The sequence below is a fragment of the Plasmodium coatneyi genome, chromosome 10, assembly GCF_001680005.1.
Source record: "Plasmodium coatneyi strain Hackeri chromosome 10, complete sequence".
NCBI lineage: Eukaryota > Apicomplexa > Aconoidasida > Haemosporida > Plasmodiidae > Plasmodium > Plasmodium coatneyi.
This window is the reverse complement of record NC_033565.1, coordinates 552,783-571,444: the sequence shown is the minus strand read 5'-3', so window position 1 is coordinate 571,444 and position 18,662 is coordinate 552,783. Positions and strand designations below refer to the sequence as shown.

The window sequence follows — 18,662 nt, the reverse complement described above, 5'->3', positions numbered from 1 at the left end:
TGGTCAGCGGCGATGTATACGAAATGAACGTAGTACGTAAAAGGGCAACCGTGTGACATTCCCCCAGTGGCACATTGGTCATTACCATCCTGCGTGTACACATATATTGATTTGTGTAGGGGAGAACCCACATGCGAATGCTTCATTTTTCGCCACCCCACCATTTTATACTGCCGCTTCGAATCGCATTGCACTGCACAAGTGGACAAAATGAGACGGACAACGCAGGCTGACCCTCCCCTTGTAGAAAAAAGGAACAATTATGAGAAGCATAAAAAATGATTTGTTCCGCAGGAACAGTCACACATTTTGTGATTTGAAGCAAAGCGGCTGTTGGGGTTCCCTGTGGGGAGGAAGCACACATGGGAGAGGGGCCCATTTTTTGAAGCTCGGCAGGGGGGAAAAACATAACTTCGCAGAAAAAACGAACCGCATATATGAACCCAGGGAGAGGGCAACTGGATCATCACTTTTTAAAGGCATACCTGGTGATAATTTTACAAATGGAAAAGCAGCATCATTTGGAGGTGTTCTCCAAAAGGGGAATATTGGTGAACTTCTTAGGCATGCTGTGCATGAGGTGAAGGCCCATGGGGGGAAAGGAAGCAAACTGAGTGACAACGCATTGCTCGTAGTAGAGCGCATTTTTAAGAACAACCTACTCGTCCACAATTTGAGCTTTATCCATTTTAATATGCTCCTAACCGTTATTAGCAAGGGTGAAATAAAAATGAGTAAGCAAATGCAAAACGGGATTCTGCATTTACTACACAGGCATATTTCGTCCCACCAAAGCGATATTGATAATACGGGTTCCGCCTGGATTAATATGATCCACTTACTTTCCAGCATCTGCAAAAATGATAAAACTATGTTACGTTTAATTAGGAAAAAATATCAGAATGTAGCGAATGAACATATAAAGGAAGATGCAACTCTCCCCTTTGTGGAAAAATTTGTACGTAGAATATGCGAACAGAACGACTTCAATTATTCGATAAGAGAAATTTCTTTACTCTTACACAGCTGCTACCACTTAAACGTTAGGAGTTGCCAACTGTTTGATGCCATTTTTGATAAGCTACAAAAAAAGGAGCACCATTTTAATTGTCTAGATGTGCACATTTTTGTGTATGCGGTTTACAAATTACAACTGCAAAGGTATGCTCCCTTTCTGGAAAAGTTAAAAAAATATATTTTGGAAAATATATGCCATTTTTCAAGTGGCCAGATGGTAAATATATTGTTAGCGTATACGTACTTCTACCAGAACGGGGGGAATGGAAAACTTCCTTTAAAGACAGATCCGTTCGTGAGTACTATTTATGACACGTGTTGGAATATGGTAAGTAATCTTTCCAATAGAGAATTTTGCAACTTCCTCAATTTTATTGTACAAAATGAAGTTAGCTTAACTGATAAACAGGGGTCTGAGTTGTTTGGCATCATTTCTAATCTGCTAAAGAATCAACACATGAACAGATTGAAGCTTAACCAGATGATTGACTTGGACGTTTTCACGATCGTAAATTTTGTTTACAAATATGGGAACTGCGGGACCACATCGTACATGAGAGATATGCCCTTCGACCATTTGGACCAATTGACTAGCCAGTTAATTGGGAAGAACAAATTTGCACCAAACTTACTTGTATATCTGCTGCACTTTTACAAGCAGAGAATGGCTAGCTACACGCAGCTACATTTTTTACAACACATTTATGTGAACTCCCTCGATTTTAAAATGAAAGTCATCCTACTAACTACAGTGGAGAGGTACCTAACGGGGGGGACAAAACCCTACAGGGGAGGAGCACAAGGCACATTTTGCATTAAAAAATATTACCACGATTTGGTGAAAAGCATTTATGATGACCTCTGCAGGGGGGAAAGCACACCCACTAAAGAGGATACAGTGGACACATCTCTGAAACCAAACAGTAGTGCCAACGCTGTCGTAATCTCCAACACAGACATTAAAGAAATATTAAAATTGATTAAAAGTAAAACGCAGAATGGCGATAATAATGATCTGCATTTGGGAGGGGAGTCTTCTGGCGATTCCCTCGAAAGGGAGACCATCAAATGGGAACGATTGCTTCTCAATAGGGTCAGCGAACACGTGACGCAAAATAAGCTAGTGGAGTTATTCCCTCTCATCCTGATGAATAGGCATGTTCGTGCAGATATTTGCAGCCAAGCGGAGGGAATTATAAACGATCATTTTGAAAAACTGAATGAGTATTTGCTAGGCTGTAAGGGAAGACCAAATGGTATGAACAAGTACGAAAAAAGAAAAAACATTTTCCATTTTTTCGAAGCGCTAAACCTGTGTAATGAATGCATTTTCACCAACAAGGGCGGTGGAGATGTCAAGGAGTTTATGATGAAGAAGAAAGTCTTACTACACTGTATAAATAACACACCCATGAGCGAAGAAAATAAAAAAAATTATTTTTCGTTACATGTACATATGCTCCTGTTCGACATAAACAACAATTTAGACTTTTTTACCAGTCACCTGCTAGCCAAAATTTCGAATTATGTAGAAACCCCTAACTTGAGTTATGAAAGCGTTCTTGTAAACTTTGTCGATATTTTTTCATCCATAATTAAAATGCAACCCAATTATTACGACGCTTATTTGAGCAAAATTTATAAGTACATATTTCCTCAACTGTTTTGTCACTATGAAAAGTTAAATTGTAAACATTTGTCTCTTTTATTTTATGCCAATTTAGTTCATTTACTTTTACATTTGTATGATCGCAATGTGCGCTTGTGTCACGTCACGTTATCGATCCGGCTGATGACGAAATTGTTTAATCACATTGTAAACTCCATGGACGAAGCCACCTACAAGTTAACAGGGGCACATTGTGCAGAACTGTCCGAATGCCACACCAGGGATAGAGACAGAAAAGGGACACCATCGTTACCTCTACCTTTGGACGAGTTAATTTACATCTATAGAGTTCTCACAATTTTTCACTTTGCGGATTTGTACGCGCACATGGATGTGCAAGAGTTAAAATGCTTTTACGCGTTTTACAGAGCTTTGAATTTTTTCATTTTCAAAGTGCACAACTTTTCCGTGACCGAGTTTACGCAGACGAATAAGGGTGAGTTGCGACCATCCTTGCACATGGGCACCCACACGTGTAAATGAGCAACACATGTGTAAATACGCATATGAATGAACGTCCATATGTGTGCACACCCATATGTGTACTTTTTCCTCCCACCCCCTTAGGCGCCTCAAACGTGCATACCACTGTTGTGAACACCCTGAATGGCCTTTTCAAGACAAACGAACGCGTAAAAATTATATGCGAACAAGTTGTGTTCCCGTTATTTATAATAGACATTTTAATTGACAAAAATTGAGAATCTGCACCCATCATTTGGTCCTTTTTTTTTTTTTTTTTGTGAAATTAAAAAACTCTTTTAAATTCATTTTTCATAAAATTTGAATGTTTGCAATGTTACCATCGCTTGTTTGTCGAAAAAATTTCGGCACCTTTAAATTTTATCCATTGCGGCAGCAGCAACAACAAAAAAAAAAAAAAAAAAAAAATGAGCGAAAAAGTGTAGTGATTGAAATGTGCACACACCTGAACAGATGCACAAGCTATCACTGGTTAGTTAGAAAATGTTATGCTGCAATTGTGGAAGGGTGCGAAAAAATGGGTGATGCTTCTACCTGACGGATTTTCTTTAAGTCCGTTTTTGCCCATCTCTGTTCTGGCCAGTGACTACATTCTACATCGTTTTAGGAGCAAACTTCTTCGAGAAGCTCCCCTTTTTTAATTTTCTTCGTACGCCTCATCGTAGGCCTCGTCCCACGTCCACTTGATCAGTGGCTGCTCAATAAACTGATGGTTTGGGGCCGGCTTATCAATAACATCATTCAAATAAAAGGACATATACGGTATGACCGTTCCATCTCGCATCCGTGTGTACATTTTGCTTAACTGGCTGTCCATAATTTTCAAAACTCTCCTCGCCATATCGTCCTTTTCGGAAAATCTCAATTTCTACGAATTACACATCGTGCAAATGAGAAAAGGTACATACGTATGTGTGAAAATATGTGCGGTAAAAAGGAAATGCATGATGAATTTTCACTGGGGGAGAAATATATTCACTCTCCACACACAACGGGGGAAGACGCAAAAGTGAAAAATAAATGCTGCTGCTTTTTCTTATCAAGTACCGTCACTCTTCCCAGGCAAAAGTTGGTTTCCTCAATGTACCTATTATACAGGGGTGGAAAGAAAAAAGGAGATTTAGGTCAAATACACGCATGTTTATCTTTACATAATCTGGCATACGCGCACCATACACGTTCGATCACTTTACACTTACCAGTTGTCATCTTTTTTGACCAATTCTTTATCAGATATGTGCTTCCCTGTGTACCCACTGAAAAAACGCTTTGAACTGTTCACATAGTTCAATTTGATATTTCTCAACTTTGAAATTTTCATTATAAAAGCGTTCAGAAGGTCATTTATGGAAAGTAATATGGAGACTACAACTTTATTGCTTTGTTTTAGCTTGCTTTCAGAGAAATAGCTAAAATGGGAAAAAAAAAAAAATCCTTTTATGTCATTTTTACCCGACTCTTTCATATAAAAGAAAAATAAAAGGACCGTAAAAGAGGCGTAAATAAAACTGCAAACGGGAAATATTCAACAAGCTTCAGGTTACCAATTTGGGATGTTTTAAAGAAGATGTAATCCCTTTTTGTTGTTACAATGGAGTGGAAAAAAAAAAAAAAATGTATTTATATATATACACGCACGTGGGTGTTACGCTCATGTGCGAATACATTTGCACCCTTTCGGAATAAGAGATAAGAATTATACAGAATATTTTACACTGGCGATGCGCTTTTAAAATGGTGACAAATTTGTGCCGCGTTTACCATTTATTTGCGTCGAAATGGTATGGGGCAATACATGTGTGCGCAAGATTACTTTACATAATGACACATTTATCAGCCTTGCTTGACTGTGCGCTTCAAAGGAGGAACGAATGTGGTGCCGATGGGAAGCAGAACGCGCCAGTTTGCCGATCGGTCCTTTAATACCACACTAGTAAAATTAGAAAAGGGGAGAATTCTGTGCACAAACGGATGCTGTGCCTTCCCACATATGCACTGATTACATGGGCGGGACGGGCAGAAGTAATCACTTTCGCGTGTCCGTTTTTTTTTATTTTATACATTTTCTGTTCATGTTTATGCATGGAGTTCGAAACAAACGCGCCTTTTCTTTGCTTCGTCTAGATGCCAGAACTGCATCGTTTTATGAATGAGGCAGGAATGGGGAAATCTATTCTGCATGTCCAAATGTTGGAAATGATTGTAAAACGGCGACAATTTAACCCTGGTCGGGGTACGGTAAAGGGGAAGCCCACGTTAGTGGAATTGAAAAAAGGCACAAGGGGACACACATGCAAAGAAAAACAGAAAACCGGAAAGGGGGAAAAAACACGTTATATCAGTAACTTGTAGGTTTCTCAAAAAAAGTGAAGGAGTGCGTTCAAATGGTTCTTGTTCAATGGTGAGGGGAAGTGACACTATCTTTTCTGAAATGTGGGATGAGTAACCAGTTTGACCTTTGCTTTTTTCTGGCCACACGTGACAGCAAAAAAAGGAAAAAAAAAAAAAAGACCATGCTTTCATCATTTTCATGGATTTTTTCTACAGTGTGTTCCGTTAAAAATCCACAAACGACGGCTCCTTTTTCAAATTTTCCTTTCCTGTTCCATCAGCGAAATGTGAGAGGAGTATACCTCCAACATATTTTCATAACCCAAGTTTGACTTTTCCCTTCCCTTGGCGCTTTAATTTTTGCAGCACATTTTGTGGTACACTGTGTGGTATATTTTTTTTACGTTATTTTTTTTTTTCCGTTTTTTCAGTTATTCAACTTCTCAATTGCTTTCCCTTCGTATAGTTTTTAACTCCTTTTTTTAAGTGTTTTTTTTTCATAAAATGCTCGTTTTTTACCCATCCATAATTTTTATTTACTTCTTTTCCCATATTTCTTTTCACTGTTAAAAAAAAAAAAATTGAAGCCAAAAAAAAAAAAAAAAAAAAAAGAAAAAAAAAAAAAAAAAAAAAACCAAACAGCTATCATAAAACAAATTTGTTTTGAAGGAATTAAAAAAATATCTGATTTTATAATTCTTCCAAATAGGCGACTTTCCCAATACTCTGTTTCTCCACAAATGTTACATATATAATAAACGTACATTTATATGTGTTTATACTTTTATGCATTTATATACACATCCTCACATCCACTGCTGTGTTTCGCATTTTTGTAAAATATTGTACGGCTGAATTGACTGTGGTTTAATTTTTTCCCCCCTCCTGATTTATTTCATTCATACTGAATTTTTATTTCCCCCTTTGGTATATTTTTGTTCTGCAGCTGGGCAAATATACCAAACTATTTTTCCTCTCATGAGAAGGCGCTTTTGCCGGTTGAGTTTGAAGGGCCCCTTTTCCACTTCTTAAACATCCCCTCAAATATATAAGCACGCACAAACTTTTGCACGTACGCAAAGGAATAACCACTTGTACAAAAGTGTACCCCTATTGTATACATACGTATGTGCAAAACATATGTGCATATAATACATATGAACTGCTCTTAACTCTGAGGAAATTTTTTTTTTAAATGAATAACATACGAAAAAGAAATGGTAAGTGCAAGCAAAAACGGACACGGGTGGTAGAATGGGAAGTTCAACAACGTGGACAAAATCGAGGAGCCAACCGAGGACAGCTACAACACACCGTCGCAAATGATGAAAAACTGTATACACCTTTTCCCATTGGTAGAAGGGTTCATTTCCTGATATAATCTTTGTGCACATTTTTTCCCTCCTCTTATGTAGATGCAAACAGTTATTACAAGTTTAAGGAAACGGATGAGGTAAGCTTGAAAAATGAACGAGCTTGTTACGCTAGAGCCTCACGAGGGGAAGAATTCTTGCAACTCTGATTACATATTAGGAGGGGGGGCATAAATTTTAAGTTTGTCCTCGTATTTGTAGCTACGAATGCGTGCTGTTCCAGGGACCACATGCACGAAACATGTATCATTTGTATATTTTTATTTTTTTTTTCCCCCCCCTTTGAAGGATAAGAACGGCAGTGGAAGCATGAACAGGTCACAGTCGCTTGGTAAGTATGCGCGAAAAAAAGACAATTCCGTTTGAGGGAGAGGGACAAAGTAGCATTAGGGAATATATGATCAATTCTATTATTTGCCTCTTTCTTTGTGTGTTCATTTCGCGCCCCTGCTTCTTGCACACCATGCCCATTTTGTTTTGAAATCCCTCTTATAGAGAACAACCAGATAATCCCAAAGTACGACTACGAAAGTGACCGAGAAGAGAAGAGCCTAATCAGTAACATATTTTCCACGAGGAAACCCAAACATGCGGGTGCCGGATTAGTGTCAGGGCTAAAATCAGTAACAAAAGGGATAATCGTGGGGACAAGTTTTTTATTTATATCTCCCTATTTATGTGCCAAAGCGGAAGGAATTAATGGGTTTTTCAAAGGAATGTTTTTTGGCCTCCTAAGTGCAATAGTCATCCCGATTATCTCACTAGGAGTGGCTAGCTACCAAATTGGCAGGGGTATAATGAACACCCCAGAATCGATAGCTCAAAAGGCGCTGGGCAAAATCTGGGATGATGAAAAAAGGGAGTGGTATGATTTTTACTATAATTTAGATGAAGAAGCGAATAAAGTGTTAAACGAAATTAATGACAACGGTGGAAATGGCCGAAACAGTAGCAGCAACGGGAACGCCACGTATGAGAGGAAGAATGATGTAAATGACGATGAATATTATAATAAGAATGGAAATATAAAAGTGAAGAATGATGAATTTTACAGAATTTTACAAGTGCCTACAAATGCTACCCAAAATGAAATTAAGAGACAGTACTATAAGCTAGCCAAAGAATACCATCCAGATAAATGCTCAGATTCGAAGGCGAAGGAGCAATTTCAAAAAATTGGGGAAGCATACCAAGTGCTTGGTGACATAGAGAGAAGAAGAAGATATGATAAGGAAGGAAAAAACGCTATCAACAGCATGCAGTTCATAGATTCTACTTTCTTTTTTACCCTACTTTTTGGTAGCGAAAAGTTAGACCCATACATTGGAAAACTGAGAATGGTCATGTATGTAGAGTATGAACAAATATACAAAGATGAAGACGTGCAGAGAATTATTGTAAAGGAACAGAATAAGAGAGAAGTCCAGCTAGCTCTTCACCTGAGAGAAATATTAAATAATTATATCCACGGGAATAAGGAAGAATATATTGCAAAATTTGAAGCAGAAATTAAGGACCTATGCCAAACTTCCTTCGGACATGTCATTTTGGAAAATGTCGCCTGGTCTTATGAAAATTGCGCCAACCAATTTTTAGGAGATAAATATAGCCTATTCGGGATCAGTGGTAAATACTACAAAATGCAACAGAAAAAGAGAGTAATCGGTACAGGGCTAAAATTCGTAAAAACGTTAATTAAGACCAGCTCTTTGGCTAGCCAAATTAAGAAAAAAGAAGAAGATGAAGATATGTCGCTCGAAAAAACAGCCAAAGTGAATAAAAAAATTGAAGATTCCCTGCCAGCTATTGTCGAAACGATGCTCAACATTTGCCTCATCGATATCGACCAAACGATAAAGGGCGTGTGCAAAAAGGTGTTCACGGATATGTCCGTGGATGAGAATATGCGGAAGACCCGAGCGGAGTCCCTCATCGTGCTGGCCAAAGTGATGAAGAAAATCATCCAAGATTTTAAGAAGAACAACGAGGTCACGGATACTAAGAAGCTCTTCGAGGATGCGTGCATGAGGTGGGCACAGATGAGAGGCGCAGATAAGAAGCGCTTATGGGTCGTTTTGCCTGTGTGTATATACTGAAGGGCCCCCCTTCATGCGCATTTATTTTAACCCTACTTTGCTCCATTTTATTTCACTTTTTCCTTTTTTTTTTTTTTTTCTACCTTAGGGCGTACCAGAAACAGGATGACGACTACAACTGAATTTGATCTGTCCGCGCAGCACCCTCGCCGTTGTGACACTTTTTCATTTTTTATTTTTATTTTTTTAGTATCCAAATAATTTTCAACCACTGTATATTATAATATCATCGAGAATTGCGAAAGTAAAGGCATTTTTTTATCAAATGCAAATTAAAATGTTATTAACGTGTTATTAAACTGTTTGAGCGGGCATATGTACCTGCTTACAGATACGTGTGCGCGTGTGTGGATATATGTGCATGTGTGCATATGTACGTTATGTATCTATGCTTTTGGGTAGGCACGTGCATATGCTTATAACATATGTGTATGTCGATGTGCCCACGCAGGAGGTAAATTGCCAGCCGCATAAAAAAAGTATCCTTTAGCGGCACGCATGGAGCAAATTACCCGTTCTCAGCTTTGTCCATGTGCCTACGTATACATACACACATACATACATATATACGTAAGCATATACAAAAGTGCGTTGATTACACTGGCGCGCATATCCGCATGTGAGTGGGGGTTCAAATGTATGAAGCGAGAGTAACAGATGAGAGAAATGTGCGGGTGGACAAGAAGTTGAGCAGCGAAATGAAGAAGCCGAGGGAGGTCCACACAAATAGGGAATGTTGTCATATTGTATATGCCTAAAATTATTTCCCCCCTTTTTTTTTTTTTTTTTTTTTTTTTGTAGAATAAGAGTACTTTAAATTTACATACATTATATATGTGCGTACACCCACGTACATACACAAGAAAAAAAAAAAAAAAAAAAATTACTTCCCTCATATGTATTCTTACATTTCTCTGTTTTATTATGTTTCTGTTTAAAACAACTTCAGATGTTATAATATGTTTTATTTAAATTATTTTTTTCTTCTTTTTCTTTCACATTTGTTCTGTTTTGCCACACCGGCACAGCGCCCCTAACTCTCTTGTGCAATTTTTAAAACATAGACATTAACATAGCAGCGCATGTTGCTGTTCTTTTGGTCCTTTGGCCAGCATATCTGGAGGTGTTCTGAGAGGGTGAAGAAGGGAGGAACATTGCTTTAACGTCACAGGGTTTTAATCAGGCCAAGCGGTTCGGGGGTAAACTTGTTTTCCCCTTAACACTCTTTTAATACTACGCAGCTGCGAATGTGTGTGCATGCGCGAGTGCTTTTCTTTTTTTCGAGTATGACTATCCCCCGTGTCCCAGTAGGTAGAAAATCGAAGAGCCGCTTCCGTGCTTGCGCTTTTTAAAATGTAGCAACTTACTGAAGGGGGAAGAAAAAAAGACAAAACGAACAGGTTTGCACAGTTGAAGAGTACTGGCTGTATCATTTCAACGAATTATTATTACAACATTGGCAATTCGGAAACAGGTACTGTGATGAGAACAAATGGAACCATGTAATGTGGGGGATTTACTTTTCTTCTCCCCACATTGCATCAATCTGCGTGACAAATTTGTGTCTACTCGCTTAAATGTGTGCATGCATACTTATGTATTTGGCGGGTAACAATTTCGAGTATAGAAAATCCATGGACGTTTCGCAGATTACATTTGACCACTGGTTTATCTGAACGCACGAAAAGGGTGAAAGGTTAAGGAGGCAAAAAATTTAATTTTGCCAAAAGGAAAGTAATCAGGAGCGTTATTCTGTGACGGGGGGAATTTTCCATTGCGAGACACGCCCGCTGGGGGGAAGTTTAAATTTGTGTCCGTTACAGTGGCAAGGTGGATATTATGTTGTCATTTTGATAAATCGCTACTTTTCCATTTTATTGTTTTTTTGTTTTTTTTTTTTACTTCACTGTTGGAGTAGGTTTTATTCCTCAAAAGGTCTTACATTTGGGGGGGACAGTACAAGGAGCATGCATTGTGAAGTGTATGTGTGAGTGGGTGCAGACATTTTGTGAATTTCATTCGTGTAACACTCTCGCTGAAATGGATGTGCAACTCGTTCGAGCGGCTCGTCCCGAATTTCACGTGCGCACGTCGCGCCATTTTTCCCCTCTAAATTTGCGGTACCATCGACTATGGAATAAATTCGTTCGACGCATTCCTTTTCCTTCCCACTTAGCTGGAAAAGAAAAAAAAAGATGAAAAAGTAGAATTAAGAAGTTTTAAATTTGGGCATTCAAAGGGGATAAAGCAAAATGGATGAGAAAAAAAAAAAAAAAAGTATAACATCGTTTTCCATTTTGGCAATAATTATTGTGTAAGAAGTAAACGGAACATCGAGGTATTTCGCCCATAAGAGTTAATTCGACGTTGAATGTCTTATGGGGGTACACTAAAAGGGAATAACGTCTTATATAAAAAGGGGTAAGGGGAAAATAATGAAAAGGTGTGGAAAAGAATGGGGAAAAATATGCCCCTCTTTCTTCCCTTTTAGCGATATCATTTTTTATGGAGAATCTTTACCTTAATATGTTAAGTAACATTTGAAGACACTTTTAGCACCTTGACGAGCGCGCACACTCGAGGTATTCTTCCATTAAATTAGATGGGGTTGAATGTAATTTATGTGTGGCAATTATAAATGCTATCGACATTGCGTCCTTTTCCGGTTTTGTGCTTCGTCGTCCAAACTTTGGTTTCCGTCGCTGAATTTTGCTTCGCCATTTTGATATTTTTTTTTTTTTTTTTCCCGCAACATGGTTAGCCATTTTTTCTCAACAAAAACTCCCTGATTGATTTCGGCAAATGAACTTTGGCTTTTATTTTAGTTCCATTCGAAGCTTTAACTTCGCCCCTTATAAAAGCGAAATTTTATCGTTACACAGGAAACGAAGGCGAAAAAAATAGCCAAACAGTACGAATAGCCAAAAAAAATGTCGATCAAATCGCCGTGCCTGGAAATTTTGCCCTTCATATTTAGGGAGGAACAAATAAGTAACAGAATTCAGTCCTTCCCGACGGAGACCATGAAAAAAGCATACTTAGAATTGAAGGGATATTTTGAGCAATACAAAATTTACGCAGAGTAATATTTGAATGAAACTACGTCGTTACGTTGCACTGTTACAGGAGAAGAACAGTTTGTCTTCTCAGTGTAAATGATTCGTTGTGTGTAGGACTCCGTTTTACACCTTGCTTCTCTTGCCACACACCTGTCAAAGGGGTTCCTCTGTACCTTCTCTGCCACGTGTGTGCCGTACGGTTCGTGTGTGTCCCCCCATGCCACAAATTCGTTTCTTCTCCTCCCCCCTTTAAGGAAATTAATTAACTTTAACGGGTCAATGAATGACGAAAATCAGAGAAAAGAAAAAATGACAATCAAGTTGAGATGCGAATATTACGCAGTCCTCTTCTCACAGGCGTCTAAGCTTTTAAACGAATACATGTTAAATAAAAAAAATGAATGGAACACAACGGGGTTGTGAACGAGCGAGAGGGAAGGTGTATATCTTCAGAATGAATAAACAATATACACTATAAAAATGCCTTCTTTTTTTCCTTTGCATCACCCATATAGAAACTTTAGAAACAGACTTATACTCGAATTGGCCATCAGTGTGAACGGCCTGATCAACTCCATACACCCCAACATAATACAAAGACTTAATGAGGACGAGAAAAGGGAATTGCAAAGATGTTGCGAAGTAAGCAAGGGGAGAACTCGCACCGTTTACACCCTTTTAGTGATATAAAAATGGTGTAGATGGAGGGTTGTCCAAACATGCTGTCACTACAGAATTTTAATGATCACTACATTTGTTGCTTTATTTGCTTCTTTGCTTTTGTTTTATTTTTTTTTTTTTTTTTTGCAGAATATCCGGAGTGAAAGGATCAAGTCAAAGCTAGAAAAAGTAAGACAGTTCCCTTCCTCAGCATTTACCTTTAAGCCCAATACACGCAACACACATTTTGAAAAATGCTCCTCGTTGCTGCATTATTAAACAGAATGCCTATTAAGAGAAACGCTGTTCATTTCTGCACGTGGCATTCCACGCATCATACAAGAAGCAATTAAATATGACACTCTTTTTTCTTCCCCTCTCCCCCTTTGTAGAAATTTACCGTATGCTTCTTGAACGACTTAATTATAGAAGATTTAAATTACGAAGGAAATGAAAATGAAAGCGCAGCTCGAAATGTTTTTTACGCAGCGGGACTGAAAGTTAGCGTTTTTGAGGATAAAGCGCTGGATTTACAAAAATGCGAATGGGCAAGAATCTTAAAGGACTAACTATAGGAAGAAAAAATAGATGGCATCATAGGAGGGACTCTGTACAAAATGATGCTCACGTGTGATGAAATTATGAAAAGGTGTGTATACATCTCTTTTTTGTTTTTTCCTATTTTTTTCTCCCTTTCCGCTTTTTTAGTTTGACCTTTTTAACAATTCATTATGCGTGCCAGTAAGTGTATCATGCAGTAGTGCACATATACACGCATGTCACACTTCACCACAATTTTATTCCACCTTTAAAGACAGTGTAATGAACAATTTTCCATTTTTAAGTTATTCGCTCGGAAAACAGATTAAGAGTAAAATATTAGCAAATCAGTGAAAAGGGCTGTGTGTTCAAATAAACCAGTATAACAATTTAAAGGTATATAAAAAGGGCAAGGAGGCCAATTCTCCTCTTCCCTTTCTTCTTACTATGGGTAAAATATGTGTATCCCTTTAATTAGTGGCTACGGTTTGGTGCAATTTGTTAGGCGTATGAAAGGTAGGGCTAACACATTTTTCACGTTAATCGCTGCAAACGCTAATAGGTAGGAAGCGGTAAAATACACGAAAAGGAAGGCGTAGAAAAATGATTTACGCGAGGGTACAATGCGAAACTGATTGCTACATATGGCGAAATAAACAACATAGAACAATACGAAAAAAAAATCCATACTTATAAACTCACAGCACTGCGACTGCAGCTTGCACAACATAATGGGTAGCCATTTTCGAAAAAAAAAACAAACTAAAAAAAATTAAACAAAAAAATGCCTGAACGTGCAGGAAAAAAAAAAAAAAAAAAACTAGCTGTAAGTGTGGTTATTATGGACAAATTATTACACGAAGTAGGGGATAATGGGATAAAAAATGACCATACAAAAGACACGTATAATTTGGTAGCATTAACAGATTAGACCTTTTAGGCGAAACAAATCTTCTGAAAATGTTTGAAGAAAACGTTCGCCTGCAGTTGTCATATGCAGTAGTTCTACCTTCGTTGGTGAGTCTACCGCACGCTTGCACACATAAAAATATATTGAGCGGGTCAAAAAAAAAAAAAAAAAAAAAAACTCACAGCTGCTTGGTCTAGCTAAAAGGAAAATTCCATCCATTTTAGCATTCCATGTTCATATTTTTTTTTTTTTTTCTTAGTTAACCATTTTCGCTTGTCTTATAGTAGTCGCAAATTATGCTCCGGCACAACTTGCTGTCATGCAGAGGCAGATGCACAATGTTATAATTTTCCCTTAAAATTAAGTGCTTAAAAATATAATAAGATTTATAATTGTAAAAAAAGCTAAAGGAGTCCATGGATTTGTTTGGTATACACTGTTTTGTGTAGTGACTAATTCCGTCGATTTCAAATATGGTGTTTGTGTTTTTATCATAAATGTCTACCACAAAAAGAGAGTTGTTCTTATTTACTACGTATTCGTTTTGTATAGGGAATGTTTCCTGTCTGCCGTTCTTTTTCTTTTCGTAAATATGTTTTATATAGTTATATATCTTTATATGCGATTTGGAGCTTTCTATTTTTTTAAACGTTAAAAGGACTCGCTCCCCCACTTTTCTCAATTCGTTATCAATGCCCGGGTTAAATAAAATTTGCGATAAATCCTGCTGTTTTAAAAACAGAAGGCTTCTTTTATTCATTTTTATTTCGTTCGGGTGAATGCTTTTTTGTATTAAATAAAAAATTCCAAGATTTTCCCTGGGGGAATAATTTCTGTTGTCAATATGGTTTGCGTACAGTGGAAGCACATCCTTGTTCTTATCTCCTTTCATTTGAGCGTGGTTTCCTTCATTGGGGTAATTGTCAACTGTGGGGGTCTCTTCATTTAGCTCTTCGTCGATCGCTCCCTTCCCCGAGCTGTTCCTCATTTGTTCCCCTTCGCTTATTTCCAAATAGGTGTGTGCAAATGAATCGTCATACTGACCTTCTGTGTGTCCCCAACTGCCACTGTTCTGCCCTGGAAATGACGTAAGTAACTTTTCCAAAAAGTAAAACCCCTTTTTGGGTACCCCACTGGAGCTTACGAATTTCTTCACAACATTCCTATCATAGTGCACATGTTTATTCATATTAATTTTTACAAATAAATAGAAGGTGTAAAATTTCATAAGGTTGTCTTCACTTGGGGAGGGACACAAAATGTGCTTTTTTATATTTCCTACGTTTAAACTGTACAAGTGATAGAAGTAACTTCTTAACAAGGTGCGCGCCACGTTTATGTAAAAATAGACGTAGTCACTTTTGTCACCGTTCGGTTTGGTGTTCCCTTGCGTGGGGAGTTTCTCACTCCGTATGTTATGCGTGATATTTGTTATTATTAAAGATAAGCTGTACATACAAGTGAGCACATCATCGTGGGTACAATCCAGGTGGTCCAAGTGATTAGTTGCACCTTCCGTTTTATTGACCACGTGAGACATGTAGTAATTTATTAAAAGCTTCAAAATGAGGCGCAGTTGGTAGAGGGTGACATTATTGTATATCGTCATTGGTAGTAATATTTTCTTTAAAAGGACAAACATATTGGGGGCGTCTTTCACATATAGAAGGTACAAATAATGGTAATTGATTAAAGAGAATAATGGCATGAAGGCCACCCCTGTGTGTGAAAATGTCCAATTAAAAATGGATAATACTCTTTCATTTATTTTGTCGAGAAAATTAAAAAAGGGTGCAGTCCTTTCGGTATTTTTGTACGCCTTGTAAAACACGTGATACATTTTGAAAAAATGTACAGCTGATTGTATGACTAATGATTCGTTGGTAATGTTATTTTTATTTAACGCGTAGTTGATATTGCTTAGACAGACCAAGTTGTCATAACTCTGTTGCAAAAAATTATCTTCCAATTTTACATTTGCGTTGTTCCTGTCAAAGGAATGCACACGTTTTATTCCTTTCTCCAAAATGCAAATTAGCCGTTGGGTCAGTTCCCTCCTTGCCTTGTCTTCCACGTAAAATTCACTCATGAGGCATAAATTGTAAAGGTATACAGACAAATGTTGTAAGTTTAGGGCCGAATTTCCCTTGTAGTAGTTCACATGGTAAAAAATGTCATCACTTCGACTTGTAAGTTTTGTGAGTAAATTTTTTACAGCAACGTTTGCTAACTTTTTTAAAATATTTTGTACAGAGTTCGTTTGGGGAAAATATAACGGGCGTGTTTCTTCCCCCTTTTTATTTACTAAATAATCTTCTGAAGAATAATCTGGTTTACGTGGCTCTGACGAGTGAGCGTCACTTCTGCTTCCACATGGTAACGAATAAGACATGGGATCATCCCAAGTTGTTCCCCCCTCCGAGTTATGGGTATCACCCATGTTTTGCAAATTCCGAAGGCACTTGAAAATAATCGCGTAGTGCTGATAACTGCATTTGTTCAAATGGAAGATAGTACACAGGAGGGCACTCCTCAAAAAGGCATCATAGTCCAAATTGATAAACGAGTCTTCACTCCCAAGAGAAACGGCGTAAGAAGCATTCCCACTAGAATTGCACGTTTGACTCAATTTTTTCATCGGATAGTAAGTGCACACGGACTGAATAAAATTACATATATCCTTTTCGTTAAACTTTGCAAAAACATACTTCCTACTTTGGTGAACCGTATGGAGCATCAAGTCGATGTAAATGTTGTTAATTTTCAATTTGGACATACTCCATAGGAAGATAAAAAATTCTTGAAAAAAAAATTTATCTCCATGTTTGGGATTTTCGCAGCTAAATTGTGAGTGATATTTTTTTTCCTTTTCATTTAGTTCTTCCGTGTTTGATAAAACGCCTCTGTAAAAACTATCCACGTCGTACTTTCCTTTACAATTTGCATTAATGTGCGTGATAGCCTTCATGCACATCCACCGGCTGAGCAGCAAAAACATCAAGTTTATGGGGTCATGTTGTAGCGCTGCCGATGTGCCTTCCCCCGTAGGTATGTAATATTTATATACATAATTTTCATAACATGTTGTAAAATCGATGGAGTAGAAACTAAAAAGTAAAGCATACGAATAGGTAACATTTGCGATGGCCTGAGATGACAGGTGGACATACATGCTGATTATATGCTTGGCATAAATCAAGTATGTTGCGATGTCGTAATATTTTAAGTTTATCAGTGCAAACAGCAGGTTTGATAAGTGTCTGTAGGTTAACTTTTTCACGAAATAGTTTTTGTTTATTTGGTCCACCATATGTTGTAGTATGTCGTTTTTGTAGTCGAGGCAGAGATAGCGTGGTTTTTCCTGTCCATTCATCATATGCACGTTTCTTTCCTTTTTGGGGAAATCGCTCCCTTCTCCGCTTCCATAGCTGCTTCTGATCGAGGTGCTTTCCCCCCCTTGCATAGCCAACCTCTGACTTAGCTCCCCATACTCGTTCACTTCATCCAGGGCGGCCATCCGACAGAGCTCATCTATGCTTACACCAATGATACGGCTATTTATGTGCATCTCGTAATTCACTATCCTGCACTCTTTCTGCTTTGCCAGTTTGTACATTCTATAAACACACACAACGTAATTTAGGGGAACTAAAATGTCTTTGTTGTAATAAATCAATTTATACACTTCATTAAAGTTTTGCATTTCCCCTATCTTCTTCGTTAGCGCAATATTTAGTTGGTGAAAGTCTACCTTTTTGTTGCCTGTTTTTTTTAGGAAAATGTAAAGTTCGTTTTTCTTTTTTGAGATTTTTTTCTTCGGCCAATTGTTTGTCTTCATTATTCCGTTGGCCTGGTACCTACGGGGGGTTAATAATTCGAACAGGTGTGTTCCTGTGCGTGGTACATGCACACAGGTGTGTTCGCATCAGCGCATATGTGCCCCATCCCGCCTCACGACATCCTCCCAACATGGATATTAAAGCATGACTAGTGTATTCACCCCTTTTTTTTTTTTTTTTTTTTTTTCCTAACCTGGTAGCGCTGTCCGAATGCCGCAGTTGGATGAACCTCTCCTTGCCGTCCACATTTTCCGAGACCCCTTTTGACGTGTGGCCACTCGAGGAGGTGAAAGCTTTCCCAACGTGTTTCCCATTCTTAAAAATGCCCAACAGGAACGGCTTTTCTTTTCTTCTTCCCCATATTATTTTCGTTCCATTTAGAAATGACATCAAAATCATTTTCGCGTTAAGGTGCGTCCACAAGGAGGATACTTTTCCCCATTTGCACTGAGTAGTCTAACTATACGGGGAAAACCCGAACACAGGGATAATCGTACTATATGTTCCTGTGGCGGTGTAAACAATAATGGAGAAAAGTGTAGGCCCCTAAATGTGGGGTATTTCCTAGGAGGGTGGATCCGAAGTTGAAAGCTTTTACATTTTTTTTAGCGCAAAATATTTTTTCTAAGTGGAATTCTCTCACGCGTGATTAATTAGGGGAGTAGATACGGACATGATTCACTTA

General features: G+C 38.0%; 6 protein-coding genes across 6 annotated transcripts; 3 read left to right on the top strand and 3 right to left on the bottom strand.

Moving 5' to 3' along the window:
• Nucleotides 1–262: 262 nt before the first annotated feature.
• PCOAH_00029290 (Uncharacterized protein) lies at nt 263–3,387 on the top strand (the record flags this gene model as incomplete). The annotated part of the gene is made up of 2 exons (XM_020059731.1): nt 263–3,122; nt 3,254–3,387. The coding sequence occupies 2 exons, from the start codon at nt 263–265 to the stop codon at nt 3,385–3,387; spliced, it is 2,994 nt and encodes a 997-aa protein (XP_019915195.1).
• Nucleotides 3,388–3,483: 96 nt separating this feature from the next.
• Nucleotides 3,484–4,568, bottom strand: PCOAH_00029280 (Uncharacterized protein; the record flags this gene model as incomplete). Its single annotated transcript, XM_020059730.1, has 3 exons — nt 3,484–4,037; nt 4,217–4,256; nt 4,369–4,568. The coding sequence occupies 3 exons, from the start codon at nt 4,488–4,490 to the stop codon at nt 3,807–3,809; spliced, it is 393 nt and encodes a 130-aa protein (XP_019915381.1).
• Nucleotides 4,569–6,695: 2,127 nt separating this feature from the next.
• PCOAH_00029270 (DnaJ protein) lies at nt 6,696–9,395 on the top strand (the record flags this gene model as incomplete). Its single annotated transcript, XM_020059729.1, has 5 exons — nt 6,696–6,720; nt 6,916–6,953; nt 7,162–7,204; nt 7,369–8,902; nt 9,058–9,395. The coding sequence occupies 5 exons, from the start codon at nt 6,696–6,698 to the stop codon at nt 9,089–9,091; spliced, it is 1,674 nt and encodes a 557-aa protein (XP_019915418.1).
• Nucleotides 9,396–10,002: 607 nt separating this feature from the next.
• PCOAH_00029260 (Uncharacterized protein) lies at nt 10,003–11,145 on the bottom strand (the record flags this gene model as incomplete). Its single annotated transcript, XM_020059728.1, has 5 exons — nt 10,003–10,097; nt 10,261–10,335; nt 10,563–10,641; nt 10,872–10,906; nt 11,094–11,145. Coding segments are annotated over 5 exons (336 nt in total), but the record flags the coding sequence as incomplete, so codon positions are not given.
• Nucleotides 11,146–11,899: 754 nt separating this feature from the next.
• Nucleotides 11,900–13,257, top strand: PCOAH_00029250 (Uncharacterized protein; the record flags this gene model as incomplete). Its single annotated transcript, XM_020059727.1, has 5 exons — nt 11,900–12,051; nt 12,283–12,411; nt 12,544–12,670; nt 12,839–12,877; nt 13,081–13,257. 5 exons carry the CDS (start codon nt 11,900–11,902, stop codon nt 13,255–13,257), a joined length of 624 nt encoding a protein of 207 aa, XP_019915325.1.
• Nucleotides 13,258–14,397: 1,140 nt separating this feature from the next.
• On the bottom strand, nt 14,398–18,376 carry PCOAH_00029240 (Uncharacterized protein; the record flags this gene model as incomplete). The annotated part of the gene is made up of 2 exons (XM_020059726.1): nt 14,398–17,995; nt 18,171–18,376. The coding sequence occupies 2 exons, from the start codon at nt 18,374–18,376 to the stop codon at nt 14,398–14,400; spliced, it is 3,804 nt and encodes a 1,267-aa protein (XP_019915421.1).
• Nucleotides 18,377–18,662: the final 286 nt, after the last annotated feature.